Source organism: Callionymus lyra, chromosome 4, assembly GCF_982586985.1.
Source record: "Callionymus lyra chromosome 4, fCalLyr1.hap1.1, whole genome shotgun sequence".
Lineage (NCBI taxonomy): Eukaryota > Metazoa > Chordata > Actinopteri > Syngnathiformes > Callionymidae > Callionymus > Callionymus lyra.
The window spans coordinates 19,941,475-19,955,554 of NC_141821.1; the positions used below are offsets into that span (position 1 = coordinate 19,941,475).

At 37.2% G+C, this 14,080-nt stretch overlaps 1 protein-coding gene across 1 annotated transcript in view; it reads right to left on the reverse strand.

Moving 5' to 3' along the window:
- Nucleotides 1-13,861, reverse strand: part of ofcc1 (orofacial cleft 1 candidate 1) — an 88,683-nt gene extending 74,822 nt beyond the window's left edge. Inside the window, 9 exon segments of the mRNA XM_087788374.1 lie at nucleotides 877-951; nucleotides 2,004-2,176; nucleotides 3,037-3,249; nucleotides 5,832-5,915; nucleotides 6,516-6,620; nucleotides 9,831-9,876; nucleotides 9,878-9,909; nucleotides 10,279-10,345; nucleotides 13,718-13,861. Of these exon segments, the coding sequence (XP_087644500.1) occupies nucleotides 877-951; nucleotides 2,004-2,176; nucleotides 3,037-3,249; nucleotides 5,832-5,915; nucleotides 6,516-6,620; nucleotides 9,831-9,876; nucleotides 9,878-9,909; nucleotides 10,279-10,345; nucleotides 13,718-13,861 (939 nt within the window).
- Between the last annotated feature and the right edge of the window lie 219 nt (nucleotides 13,862-14,080).

Below are 14,080 nucleotides of genomic sequence, written 5' to 3' on the forward strand. Positions count from 1 at the left end.
ATGGTGAATAGAGTATAAAGTAAAGACCCCTTTATCTCCCCTTAGTAGAAGATTGTACTTTATTTATTCTTAGCAAAATAACTAAAAAATGGTTTCACACATTTCAATGCCTTTTCTTTCCTTTGCCTTTTTTTGTGCAGTGTTGATTATAAGAAACAGATTATGACAAGTTGTTATTGTTCTGGATCAGTGGTCACCACGATACCGGTCCGGAGGAATTTTGCACTGCATAGAATGGGAAAATTATTCATATAGTTTCTGTTCTATTGATTATTACTCTCTATAAAATGTCTGTTGTTTTGAATAAATATCTAATTTTCTCTTAACTAAAATGAGCCTGTGGATTTTGATTAGGGTTTGGGTTAGGGTTAGGGTTAGAGGTTAGGGTTAGGGTTAGGGTTTAGTCAAAAAAAGAAACCTTTAAACTAGTGAAAATTAGTAATACTGTTTTTATTTGAAGGTCGGTCCGTGAATATAATGGCGACATGGCAAAAAAGGTTCGCGAACCCCTGTTCTGGATTACTTTCTGAAAAGTTTTGACACTTTTCCAATGCCCCTTTGAGCTCGTTGCTATTAAAGGCATTTCAAATAGTAAAAAAAAAAGTAAAATAATATAGTTAAATTCTATTAATATTGGGACTTGTTTTTTAGTTAATGACAAATGGATTTTACAGTCTGGTAAATATACAATTTCCCCAAAATATTTTTGCCATTTTTATAATTGAGTTTGACACACCAGTTAAAAATGTTAAATTGTAAGCTAAAGGGTTTTTGTCTATTTGTATGTATTATTTTAAGATTAAAATGTGGCTTTCTAATGTAAAAACGATCCAAAATAAAAACGTTACGTAACATAGATAAGGCACTAAATCTTACTGTAACATTCCCAGTGAAGAGGCTCAGTAGTTTCTTCTTTCTCTTCCCCCAGTCGCTCCTCTTCACAAATGTTTGCTGAAACCAGAATACACAGTGTAAACACGTACGTTCTATCTTTAGGTTCGTCTTCACGAAGCGCTGCAGCCGTACATCATAATGGCAGAATTAAGCATTAGGGAGTAATTGTAATGCAATCTGCAGGCAATCGATAACCAAGCCAGACCCTAAAGACATGTAGCGTTTCATGAGTGTTTCCTATTCAGTCAGCACATTTATAGTTCCAATTCAGAGGCATTGACTCGGCTAAGTGACGGCGTCGCACTCCGCAGAAGCTTTGTTAGGCACAACAGTGAGGGAAGAAAAGTCGTATTATTTTATTTGAAATAGATGTGAAATCTCTGGTGGAAAATATGCTTTCAAAGGAAGGTGGGTGTGGAGCAGCTGATCTCAATGATATTACATATTAGATGCCACTGATTATCCAGTATTGTGAGTCAAGTGTGAGTCTGTGCGACAGTGTGACATCATTGAGCTATTCTCTCACAATTACTTTTATTTTCTTCCCATGTTATAAAAAAAAAAAAAAGATACGCCTACTCCCTTTCAAGTCAGATTACGAACACAAACACAGTGGATGGAACTTGTTTACTTATGCATGAATGTTTCTTTACAATCTCTATTCAGAGTGTTACTGCATTCACTTCATTTATTTCTCTTGAACATGTTTGCTAAGCTCCACATACAAAGTTTATCAAATCCCTTCTTCATGATTTGATGGCAACTAAATCCATGCTCTACATTTGTTTTCGGAAGGGTATGGATTTGATTATCCAATACCCTCCCAGTATTGTATTCATTTAATAATCAGCTATTTAGAAACAATGATAAAGGTAATCAATAACATTTTACATTCATGCATGAATGATAATTTAAAACAGTATTGTTCCTTTGTTTCAAAACAATACATTTAAGTAGGCGTCACAGGACTCCCTTCGTACAGCAGATATTTGACTACTTTTTGGGTTAATAGTACCTAGAAGTCAGAGAAAGACGTGCTGAATATCCACATACAAGAACAGACAAACGCATGAGCACATTTCATGCCCATTAGCCAAAGCCAATGATACACAGCATAATGGGCATGGCTGATGTGCTGGTGAATATGGGATGATGACACAGATATTTCTCTTTGTAGCCCTGACCTGCTGCAGTGAAAGGCTGCCAAGCGTGATCATGTCAGGTTGCACACTCTCCCTCAGCCGCTGAGCGTAGTCGGGGATCACCTCTTGATCTGTTTTCCCTGTGAGAAATATAAACCCAAGACCTTCTTGAAATGCATCGCTGTGCACATTTTAAATATCATGCAGCGTATGTAAAGTCTCTAGTCGTAAACTCTCTACATTACTAAGTCAATAAATGATTGTAGGTGGTCAAAATATTATTATATTTATTGTATATCCATTTGTTGTATTGGTAGTGAACTCTAGTGGGCTTTGAAAGTAATGATACTGCTTCATGAAGCTTCATCAGACCATCAGTAGTTGCAACCTCAGACTCTCGCCAAATATGGTTATCCACGAATCTGTGTGCTTCAACTTTCACACAAAAATAGGGTTGAGATTCTCTGTGTCAAGCGGCATTGGTTAACAATTCGAAATTAATCTGGGAAATTATTTGAATACAAAATATTATTTGAAGAAGTTAAATCCCAATTGGTTATTTCCGTTAAAAATAAAAAAAATTCCAAAGTCAAAGCGCTCACGGAATGATGAAAAATGGCATATATCACCTCAAGTTATACTGGGCTGCAATGGCAAAGCAATTCACAATATGATGTCATTCAGTCAACTGATGACGGGTGAGGTCTCATCACATACAATATGAGGACATATGGCTTTGGTGCGGGTCGATTGAAGAAGAATCAATTGACTATAACTAAACAATTTGTCCTTACTGTCACAAAGGGTTGATCAAAGTTCTTAATGGAACTGGGCAGAAGAAACAACAAGTAGAATACTTTAATCCAATTATCCTTCTGTTCTACCAATATGTATCACTCTTACTTAATCTCTTAAAAATGTTTGTATTTTCCCAGTACTTTTTATCTTATTTTGAGAACGAAAATAACCCCCAAACATCAAAATAGGAACCCAACATTACTTTTTACATTGTTGTCTTCCTTCAGAACCGTCCTTCTTTCATCGTGTTCTTGCTCATTGTCGTGCCCATCGCTCGCTGCAGCTTGGGTTTTGGCAGTGGTATGGCCCGAGCCTGAGGCACCAAAGCCACCATGGAGCATCAGTTGCCTCTGAAACACTGGATTACCCGCCTTCACCTCCAACACCTTCTCATCCCTGGAGGCTGCCAATGTACCTGGAGAGATACGCATCAGCACACAAATACTGAACACATATTTGAGAACCAGACAACATCTAGACAAAGACGCACATTTAAATATATTGATATGAATAGTACATATGACTTAATATGAATCTATAGAATATTTTTGTCTTTTATATATGTTTCATTGCTGCAAACTACCTTCACATTTTTCTCTGCAGCCTCACTTCTAACGTTTTCATGCACCGCCTTGTTGATAGAAAGCAGACATTATATATCGAGAATCTGTTTTTTCAACGCGTGCAGTCCAATATATGCAGCAGCCAAATCGTTATCAGCGGCTAATGCTTTTCCCATACAGGCCGATATCAATGCACGGCGCCTTACAGAGAACTGAAATAAACACTCGCCAGTTCTGCTTCCTTTCATCTTCAAGCCAAAGCAACGGAACTCATCAAGATAAAAAGAAAAGTTGCAACAAAAAGAGGCTTTATGCTCTAGGAATTATCTTGGAGAAGACACAGCACTGGCTACTGTCCATTTTATTAATACTTTTTTTTTTTTTTGCTATTCAGGCTCTTTCTTGTTCAGTGTGCTTTGTGTACGCCAAGACAAAAGCCGGGGACGCAGTCACAAAGTGTCAGGATCACGACTGACACACGCTGATCCAGTGTGCAAATAAGACTTGCAGCATAAGACGGTGGGAGGCATCCATACAGCGGCATAAGGTGATTGTCTCCGAGTCCATTGTGGCTGGTTGAAGTAGTAACTGGCATTCACTACAGTTGGACTCCGACAGTACAGAAGTATCTCTCTTTCCTCTCCCTGTCTGGGAACTGCTAATCCAAGATCCTCTTTACTTTTTTCTGTGGGATTCCATGAACATTCTGAGACAATACACCGGGCTGCTAATCTTGGCGGTACAGCTAAATCCGAGACAATGGGGAATAATACAACCAGACTAAATTCTACGGAGTTGAAGCGGGCCTAAACCTATCACTTGGGCGCCGGAATTACAAGAGAGATGTACGTTATGTCAACAGGATCCGGTGTGGCTGTCCTCAGCCGGAACAATAAAAAAGCTTAAACCACCTCAATGTTGCCTGGTTTACTACATGTTTAAACAAAGTGTACTAATGAGTAAAGACGCGTCTACTGTGGGACAAAAGCTGTTCTTGGAAATCACCAGCGAGGGTCCGTTCCTGCCTTTGTTTTGTGTTTGAGTACATCGGAATAAAGCAAATGGTATGACCTCAAATGAAACTTTCTGAAAAACAATATGACTCTGCTGCTATTTGAACTATGATTCAATGTGTTGCCTTGGACCTGGTCCATTGTATGACCATAACTGTTAAATAGACTTTCAAAGGGTCAAAACTGTTCATTAAAATGTTTGTTTCAATGTCATTACAAATATAAATTCTTCACTTTTATTTCCCCCATGTCCAGAAAATCCTACTTAGAATTAATTCCTAATAAATAAATTATTTAATCGATTTACAATTGTGTCTTTTATCAGTATTTATATTTGTTTGATTTTAAAATAGCAATGTGTTTGTTTTCAAATAGAATTGTATCTTTTATTTAATCTTTATTTATACATGTCCTAATGCTGTTGATACAATCCATGATGCATAGATTTTCTGGCTATAACAAAGACACTGTTTCTCTAAGACATCACAACATTGCTTTAATATCAGAATCCAATGTCCTTAGTAGGGAAGTTCCCACAATATTTTATCATTTTTATTTCTACTTTAATTACATAATTAATCATTGCTAAATATGTTTTGTATTATCATTGCCATTAAACAGGGGAGATGATAGTTTTGGCTAAAAAAAAATATGAAAGTTACGATGGCACCATCAGTTCTGATCTTGCATCTTTTCCTTTTACATGGTTTTCATTTACTTAATTATGCTAAAAAAGTGTGAAAGTGTGAATTGATTGGTTAATAGAACGGAGACTCCTTATGTAGACCTTAAGATGAATTAAGAAAAAAAAACATTGACCATGATGTTTCAGTTAGGTTTTGATATACATTTTGGTTATTAATGTTGTATTATTGCTGTTAGAATAAATCATCGGTAAAAAGATATTTGGCACATGGATGTTCTTAAACCTTTTCGTAAGCTCAGGGTCAAGGTGACCCGAAGGCCTGACCTCCGTGGCTTCTATAAACACATATGCAGTGGCGGAGGTTGTTCACGTTGAATCAAAGACATCACAAAGGTTACCACAAACACATTGAACCTGAGATAACACTATGGGTCAATATATTGTTCATGGTATTTTTGTTGTGTCATTTTTGTAATGTCAGGCATGTGCCGTGACTCAAACATTTTTGTCACACACTGACCGTGTGTAGCAGATACCTAATCATGATAGTAAGTGTGAAAACCACGTCCAACTGTTAAAGCACAATTTCAATTCAGCTCACTGCAGCACTAGTGGGCGAGTAAGTGGAGCATCTCTTTCATCATTGATCTACTTCGCCATGTTTCAATAACAAGTTTTAGCCGACCAGCTAACGGGAACACAACAATAAAACGAACCAGAGAAACACAAATTTCGGTGGAAATTATACCTTGCGATTTGACTTTCTATCACATACCAGGCAAGTCAATGAAAGTGTCATCTTCTTCCAGCATCTCCGCCATTCTTCCATACAGCATGTTCTCATCTGCTTTTAGTATCTCTGAAAATACAACAAAAAAAAATGGTATAAAGCAGACGAAAGTAACTCTAAACTGATCATGTAACCTGCAACCATTATCCATGCAAAGAGCAGCAATTCAAGTCCATGTTCAGAGGTAATGAAATGGGAGCATTAACATGCCTGTTAGCCCGTCTGTCATCTTGTGATGAGATTTGGTTAAGCAGATCCTTTGATATTACACGGCAGTGATATCCAAAAGATACAGGTGAAATGGTTTCTCCATTAATAGCCATGTTTCATTATAACATGCATATTACTCGACTCCCAAGAGCTTGGTTTTAATAGGACCACTTAAGGTTTGTGGGGGGGAAGTTGGGGGGGGGGTCTGAAACCTGGTGATATGACTCGGTGTGTGTCTTCCGAGAGGAGGTTTATAAAAAAAAAAAAATAGCCACCGAGCGTTGAAAGTGACCATTGATGTCTGACCTTGGTCAATGACAGCGAGTAGTGCAGTCAGTCAAACCGTGTGATGTATTTACATACTCGTCTTCGGTGGCTCGTCAGCCGCCTGCTACCAGTGATCCCTCTCACCTCGCTTTAATGAACCGGGGAGAACTATTATGACGCTGAATGGCATACTTAATTCCAGCTCATCTTCCGTGTTGACCCCCGCCATCCCGCGCTGCCTTGGGTCCGTCTGCTCCTCCGACTTCAGGTCAAAGTAATTTTGGGCACATTCATTTCCTGTGCAGAGTGAGAGAGAGAAGGAGTGACAGTTGCACGGGTTCAGGTTAGTGGTTATTAGAAGCACGTGAAGCGAAATGTTAATTTTCAAAAACCCACACTGTTGAAGGGCATGCCCAGATAAGACTGGCCTGGGATGATACAGAAAGTAGGTAGGAAAGGGAAAAAAAGGGAAGATGGAAAGAGACTTCAGGGTTTTTTTTGCTTTTTTTTCTTTCGCGGTGCACTTCACCATCGCCCAAAGTGCTCTGAGGCCTAATTAGCATGCCGCGAAAGGTCAAGGCAGGCAATCTCTTAAATACAACGGCCATATGTTTGCTGTGTTCAGAAGGTACTAATGAGAAAGTCCACACGCTCAAGAGTACCTGGAATTTCAAAGACAATATCTCCTGAATGTGATGAGGTCCGTGGCCCAGAAGCCCCGGCCAGTTTAGAAAAATAACCAGAGCCCAAGTCTCATTGACTCCTTATTAGCAATCACTGACCTATAGGCATCAAGTCTGCAGCACAGAGTTTATGAGAGTCCAATGGCTGCGGGGGCTTTCTATTAAGGGCAAAATCCACCAAGCAGCTTTACTTGACCCCCGATCGTTCTCATTACAGGCCGTGAATATTTCACTTCAAACTTAATTGCTTGCTGAAAAGGACCACAAGTCCATCATAAAATCTCAGCACTCTGTCCTTAAAGCCACACTCCATGAGAAGGAAAAGTCACATGGTACAGACATCCATGGGCTGAATTACTGCTATGACTCATCATCAGATGCGTAAGCACTTATAGAAGAAATTACTTTCACTGATATACGAGCGCTGCTTTAAACATCGACCAGAAGCTTAATATTATATTGTTATATTTAAAGTAATTTTTTTCGTTGCAATCAGAAATATTTTTCACTTAACTCCATTAACCCTTGATTTATCTCAGGGTTAAGGGGACCCATAGGCCTGAAAAAGGTCATTCACTTTGACCCAGAGACAACACAAGGGATACCACAAAACACATTTGTTTTGAGACTACACAAGGGGGTAGCTAATTGAGACATAATGAAATATAGATAAAATTCACAATGTTAAGTACTAATTATATCTAAATAATGATTAATTATATAAAATGGTTATGAATCTTACCGTTTTTTTTTTTTTTTATTCATATTGAAATATGAAGTTTAGTTTAAACAGGATTGTACGTTTTTGACATGTAGACGTCTAAGAACATTGTAATACTACAAGTAGTACAATAAATTATTACCGTCTACAGCTCGTCATATGTCATTTCAAATTACACCTTTTTTTTACTAGGTTCTGCATACAAAAATTTATTGTAGTTACAAACAGGTTAGATATTCTAACAGGATATAATCTACTATATAACCTGGCAGGCAATACTTTCAGCCAACACCGTACTTATGGTGTAAACAGAACTCCCATGATGCCTTTCTACCCACAGCTTTCTTTAGGTCAGACTGATTAGTCACTATAAAGTGTATTTAAAGTAAATGTCTTCGTTGCTTTGTGGAAGTGATCGGCAGCTGAGATTGGTTGGCTGGGCGGCAAAGCACCACAGGAGCTGTGCAGGTCACTGTTACTCAGGGAATTTTTTTTTTTGAGAAGAGTTGCACCTCGTATGCAATGTGGAGTTTGAAAGTTTCAATGAATGTTGTTCATTTAAACATTGGCTATTGTCCATCTATGTGTCGTAATTACAAATAACATTGTGTTATTAAAATTATGTAGGTTTTTGAGACTGTGTGAGAATCTGGAAAATGTTCATGACAGTTTGGAAAAGGTTTATAAAGAGAAAAATTTAACAATTACTACTTTATAGATATCGTTTAATGCTTTTTTTTAATGTAACGCAATCCCTATAAAAAGAAAAGACCAGAATACACTAGTGAACATCTTTTACAATATGGAGCAGGAGACGCCATTCATTAATAAGATAAAATCAGTAAAAGAAAACAGCATGACTGCATAAAACAAACAGTAAATCAACAGGAGCTCTGGACCTGTTTCTCTCGAAGGAGATGGTCCATATACAGTTTTAGTTTTTATGATTTATATTACTTATGTCAACTTAATCATCTTGAAGTATCATAAGTCACAGGCTAAAACTTTTCAGAAAGTAGTAATCAAATCTATAAATTGCATTTTTCTTTCTTTGAGACCCGGTAATAAGTGCCTCATACACCAGCTACCAGGGCCCCAGCCCAATGGTTTTGGGACCAATGGTATAGAGCAGTGGTCCTCAACCTTCTGCTCCGGGTGGTATTTCTTACCGGGCTGCAGAAAAATAGAAATAACTGATTCAATTTGTCTTGATTCTGTGTTGATTACTACAGTCTAAAATGTGTGTTGGAAAAGTAAATGTAGGTGTAAGTATGTGACATTTAACACAGTGAGATGCTATTTCAGTCTAGTTTATTAAAAAATAACTGTGTACTGAAAATAAAACTGTGTTTGGGACCATCTTGTGGCTCCTGCCGACTCAGAGTTACGGTGAGATGTATTTTAATGCTCTTGTTTTTGAAGGTTGTTTATTTATTTTTGATGCTTTAATCAATAGGTCAGCCCGTGAAAATAATGCCATCAATAATTTGATCCGTGTTGCAAAAACAATTTGGGGGACGCCCTGATGGAGAGGACAAAATATTAGATTAGTATTCACTTTATGTTGATGAAAAACTCTCCCCGACTTTAATCCCGGTGGCGATAATCGCCAGAAATCATCGGCTCCGTACAGCTTAAAGCAAAGAAAAACATACATTAAATCAAGAATCCAGTGACTCATCCCTGAGAAACCTGGCAACCTTGAAAGCCTCCTAATTTACCATCCCATTCCTCAAGAGTTCTCCCTGACATACTGAATTATAAGGGGGCACATTTGTATGCCTGATTGGCCTAAAGCCTTGTTTCGGGGGCGTTGTGAGTGCGCGGCACAGACGGAGACTCGGCTAGCATAGCGCCGTATATGCTAATATCCTCCGCTACGACTCCAGCCCACCACAAGGCATGCGGCGGAGAGTGGGAGTCAAGGCTGATTGTGCGGAGGGTCCTTCTACATGGAGATAGAACACCCACCGCAGCAGTGGTGTCCATTAAAAAGAAGAGACGTCGCCCGTCAGGACATGCTTTGGAATGCATGCACTATGGAGAGGTTGGATCAGAAACTACTGCGGAATAATCTGAAGCTAATAAAGAATGATGCTTCACCTCTTTCTTCGGCAGATGCTCGCAGCTCCATTTTTTTTAGGGGGTGGGGGGGCTACAAGGGTGCGATCTGGTCTGTCACCTTCAATCCCTCATCATCGGAGACTTCCTTCCTCGCCCATCATCTCCGGCTACGTTTACTTGAGCGGATTCCTCCTCTCGCCTGAATGTGACTTAAAATGATGGTTGTTGTTTGTTTTTTTTTGTTGATGATTTTTCGGTGCATCCTCCAAGAATGACACTGGAACACAATTAGATTAAAATTAAATCACAATCCTGCAGGAGGAGGAGGGAGAGAAGAAGAAAAAAAAAAAAGCGAAGAAATGATTAAAATAATTACAAATTGCGCCCTGACAAGCAAGAGCAAAATTTAGCCCAAAGCCATTTGTCTGTAATTAGTTAATTAATCCTTACACAAATTATGAGCAATAACTCATCAAGCAGGACTCACCCATCAGAAATTCAGCCGACTTGGATTTCTTCTGCTTAGGTTGCTGCGGAGCCTTCTGCTGTAACTTCTGGAGGGAAATTGTTAAATGAATAAATTAGCTGCAGAATGAAGATCATCATTTATGATCCGCAACTAACGCAGTATTTTAAATATGGGACGACACTGAAATGTCATTTAATTTACATCGCCGCTAAAGGGGTCAAGCACTAATTGAACAACAGGAGTGGAAGAAAGAAATTCCATCATAAATAGATAAGAAAAGTTGACGTGAATGTGTAATGAAGGTCACATTAAAATACTTCCTCCTTGTTAGTAAAAAACGAACCGCTACACTGTGTATCGGTGTTTATGCAAGTATATGTTCACTCTCTGTGAATGTTGTTAAGAATAAGCCTAGTTTTATACAACTTGTGTATTTGCAGCAGCACATAAACCCCAATAAAACCATGTTTTTTTAGTGGGATTTTACTTCAGAAAGGACATTAGTAATAACTAACAACTACTTTGAGTATTTTAATGGAAAGGCAATTTGTTGTAATATAATTAGATAGTATTATGGCAATGGAGAAAACGTATTAAAAAGAAAATTGCTTATGTTGTGCTAATTCAATACATTGAATTATGAGAAAGAAAATAATAATAATGATTAATATATATTCAATTTCCATTGTAACCATGTATTTATTTAATTTATGACCATTCATCATAATTATAAATGATAAACTAATTAAAACTTTGTGCAAACATATTTGTGTTTTTGCTGTTATTCTTCCATATATATATATATATATATATATATATATATAAAATACAATTATGCAATTAATAATCAGAAATGTAATACATGGTAACAATACAAATAATTATTTATTTCTATAAATCATCATTAATTTACATATATATTTACTTAACTTTCTTGGGGCTCTTGACCTTTTAAAGCTTGTATGTTTTGACTATTTGTGATCCTGGTCTGCGAATGCGATTTATATATATATATATATATATATATATATATATATATATATATATATAAAATATTACAATATTATCAGTAATTAAATACATGAAAATGAGTATATATACTGTATATAAAGAAAGTCTACAGTCTAAAATATATATATATATATACAGTATATACTGATGTGTATGTATAGTTGGTGGTGGTCTGCTCTTCCTAGCTGTTATGACAGCAGAGCGTGTGGTGCCTTTGAAAAATCAAGAGTCTTGGGGTCCCACATTTCTCTGATTTCCCAGGGAGGAAGAACAATGAGGATGCCGAGGTGGAGCACACAAGTGCTTGTTTTTGGTTATGGATATGTTTACATAAGAATGCAGGATATAAAGGAGATCCTTTGCTCAAAGCAGACGGGACTTTTGAAGCATCATTTTTATGCAGATTTCCGTGATGAACTCCGCCGTGGCCCTCGAACAGCACGTATTTGTGTACCATATTTAATTTCAAAGGGGGGGAAAAATCAAGGGGCTCAATGGGTGGGGGGGCTCGTTTCAACTCTAAATGACAGAGCAATTAAAAGCGAGTGAGACTACTTCCAGTCCAATCTGGTAGGAAGAGTTTTTGTAAATCTGTTTTTACATTCAACAAGCCCTACAGCGAGACATTCATTTATACCACTGAGATTAATGCTTATCTAATTGTAACTTATTTAAAAGCCATTTGCTTTTTGACTGGGTACCAATCCCTTCTTCTGTGAGATGCACATGCTGTGTAGTGTGAGGCTGGTGAGTGTGGCTGCTGCGTTTGTGTGTTTTTTTATGTTCACTTAATCAAGCACAGCTAATAAACAGACAGATGACATTTTGTTACAGAATAAATAGCTAATTGTGAGCGTGTTGCTTCTAAAAACACGGAGAGTATTAAACTGTAAAATATTACTCAGTTGGTCTTTGGGTTTTTTTATTGTTGTTTTGATAACGTCACCAAACAATCGAGAATCTCATGTGTTTATACATTTTTGTGGGCTGTGCTGATGGTTGGATTTTCACTGTGAAGTGCTTTGAATAGACAGGATGTTTATAAATGATTTGATCAAAATCACTCCAGAGTAAGAAATCATAAGGACGCTGGTTGTATTTCTTACTCTTTAATTTGTTTGTTTATCACATTTATTACTTTATCTTCTTCTGCTTCTTGCTTCGTTGTTGCGCCTTAACAAATATGATGTTATTATTATTGTTGTTATTATTGTTATCATATTTTATTATTGTTGTTGCTCTTGCAACTTAACAAATATATGTGTTTGTGTATTATTATTATTATTATCATTATTATTGTATTATTGCTTTTGCTCCTGCAACATAACAAATGAACGTTTGATATGGTCTATAGTCTATACAGTGAAAAGTATATAATTATTATTAAATAATTATAAAAAGTATACTAATATTATTATTATTATTATGTTATTGTTGTTGCTCCTGCAACGTAAAAATATGGTGTATACAGTGAAAGGTATAGTATTATTATTATATTAATGTTGCTGCTCCTGCAACTTAACAAATATGGTGTATACAGTGAACAGTATAGTATTATTATTATTATATTACTGTTGGTGCTCCTGCAACTCAACACATATGGTTTATACAGTGAAACGTATCGTATTATTATTATTATTATTATTATTGTTGTTGCTCCTGCAACTTAACAGATATGGTGTATACAGTAAAACGTATCGTATTATTATTATTATATAATTGTTGTTGCTCCTGCAACTTAACAAATATGGTGTATACAGTGAAACGTATCATATTATTATTATATTATTGTTGTTGCTCCTGCAACTTAACAAATATGGTGTATACAGTGAAAAAGTATAGTACAATAATTATTAACATGTGTAATCAATGTATATTCTCACAACGTATTCTAAGTATTCAACAGACTGCAATACTAAAAATGACGAGTGATAGAAAAGAAAATATTTATTTCTTATTTGCTCAAAGAAAAAGAGATATTTTCCAACTATTGATCCCATTCATTGGCTGTCTGTCAGGCTGGAGTGATGTGTTCTCTCCATACTTGATTGTCTACCTCATGACAGTGTTGACACTTGACCTCTAAACCCCTCCAGCTGTTTTGCACGTCACCTCGTCCGCAGCAGACGAACTGTTCGCAGTCGACGTAAGTAAAAAAAAAAATCATTTATAAATGGTGACAAAACAAATCTACAACTTCTTTTTCCTCTCTTTCGTCTGGATTGTTGTCAAAAGAAATTGAGCACAACAATGTTCAGTTCTCGTTGCGTTCAAAGGCGTAGCTCGAAGGGCTTGGGGAAGACCGCTCGCTGCTAGGGGCTGGTGGGCACAGACCAGCTAGAAAGTGAATTTTGCATACTGTACGGATCATCGCCCAGTTCAGCCCAGTCACTTTGAATCGGCCGTCAACCAATTGTGCTTCATGAAACCGTCAACCCTCATTTACGTCTGCCTGTTTTCCTTTCCCACGCAGCTGTAAACAGGGCCGCGGCTCGGAGCCGTCGTGCTCGTACTCTTGTGTGGACGCTTCTGCCGGGACCGTTGACGCCGAGACTTCCGTGAGAAGGTCCGGTCTTGAACCAGGACTCATCATTGAGGCAGATATTCTTATGGCGTGCGTTCATTTCAACGTCCCTGTCCCTTCGATTACACACCATATTAATCAAATACATGACAAAAACATATGCTTTTTTTTTAACTAAATTGCACATTTTAAACTAAGACCATATCAAATAATTCAATGTTTTTTGTGTACTTAAGATGTATCGTAATAGTCTGATAATCAGAATTTCATGTATCACCGATATGC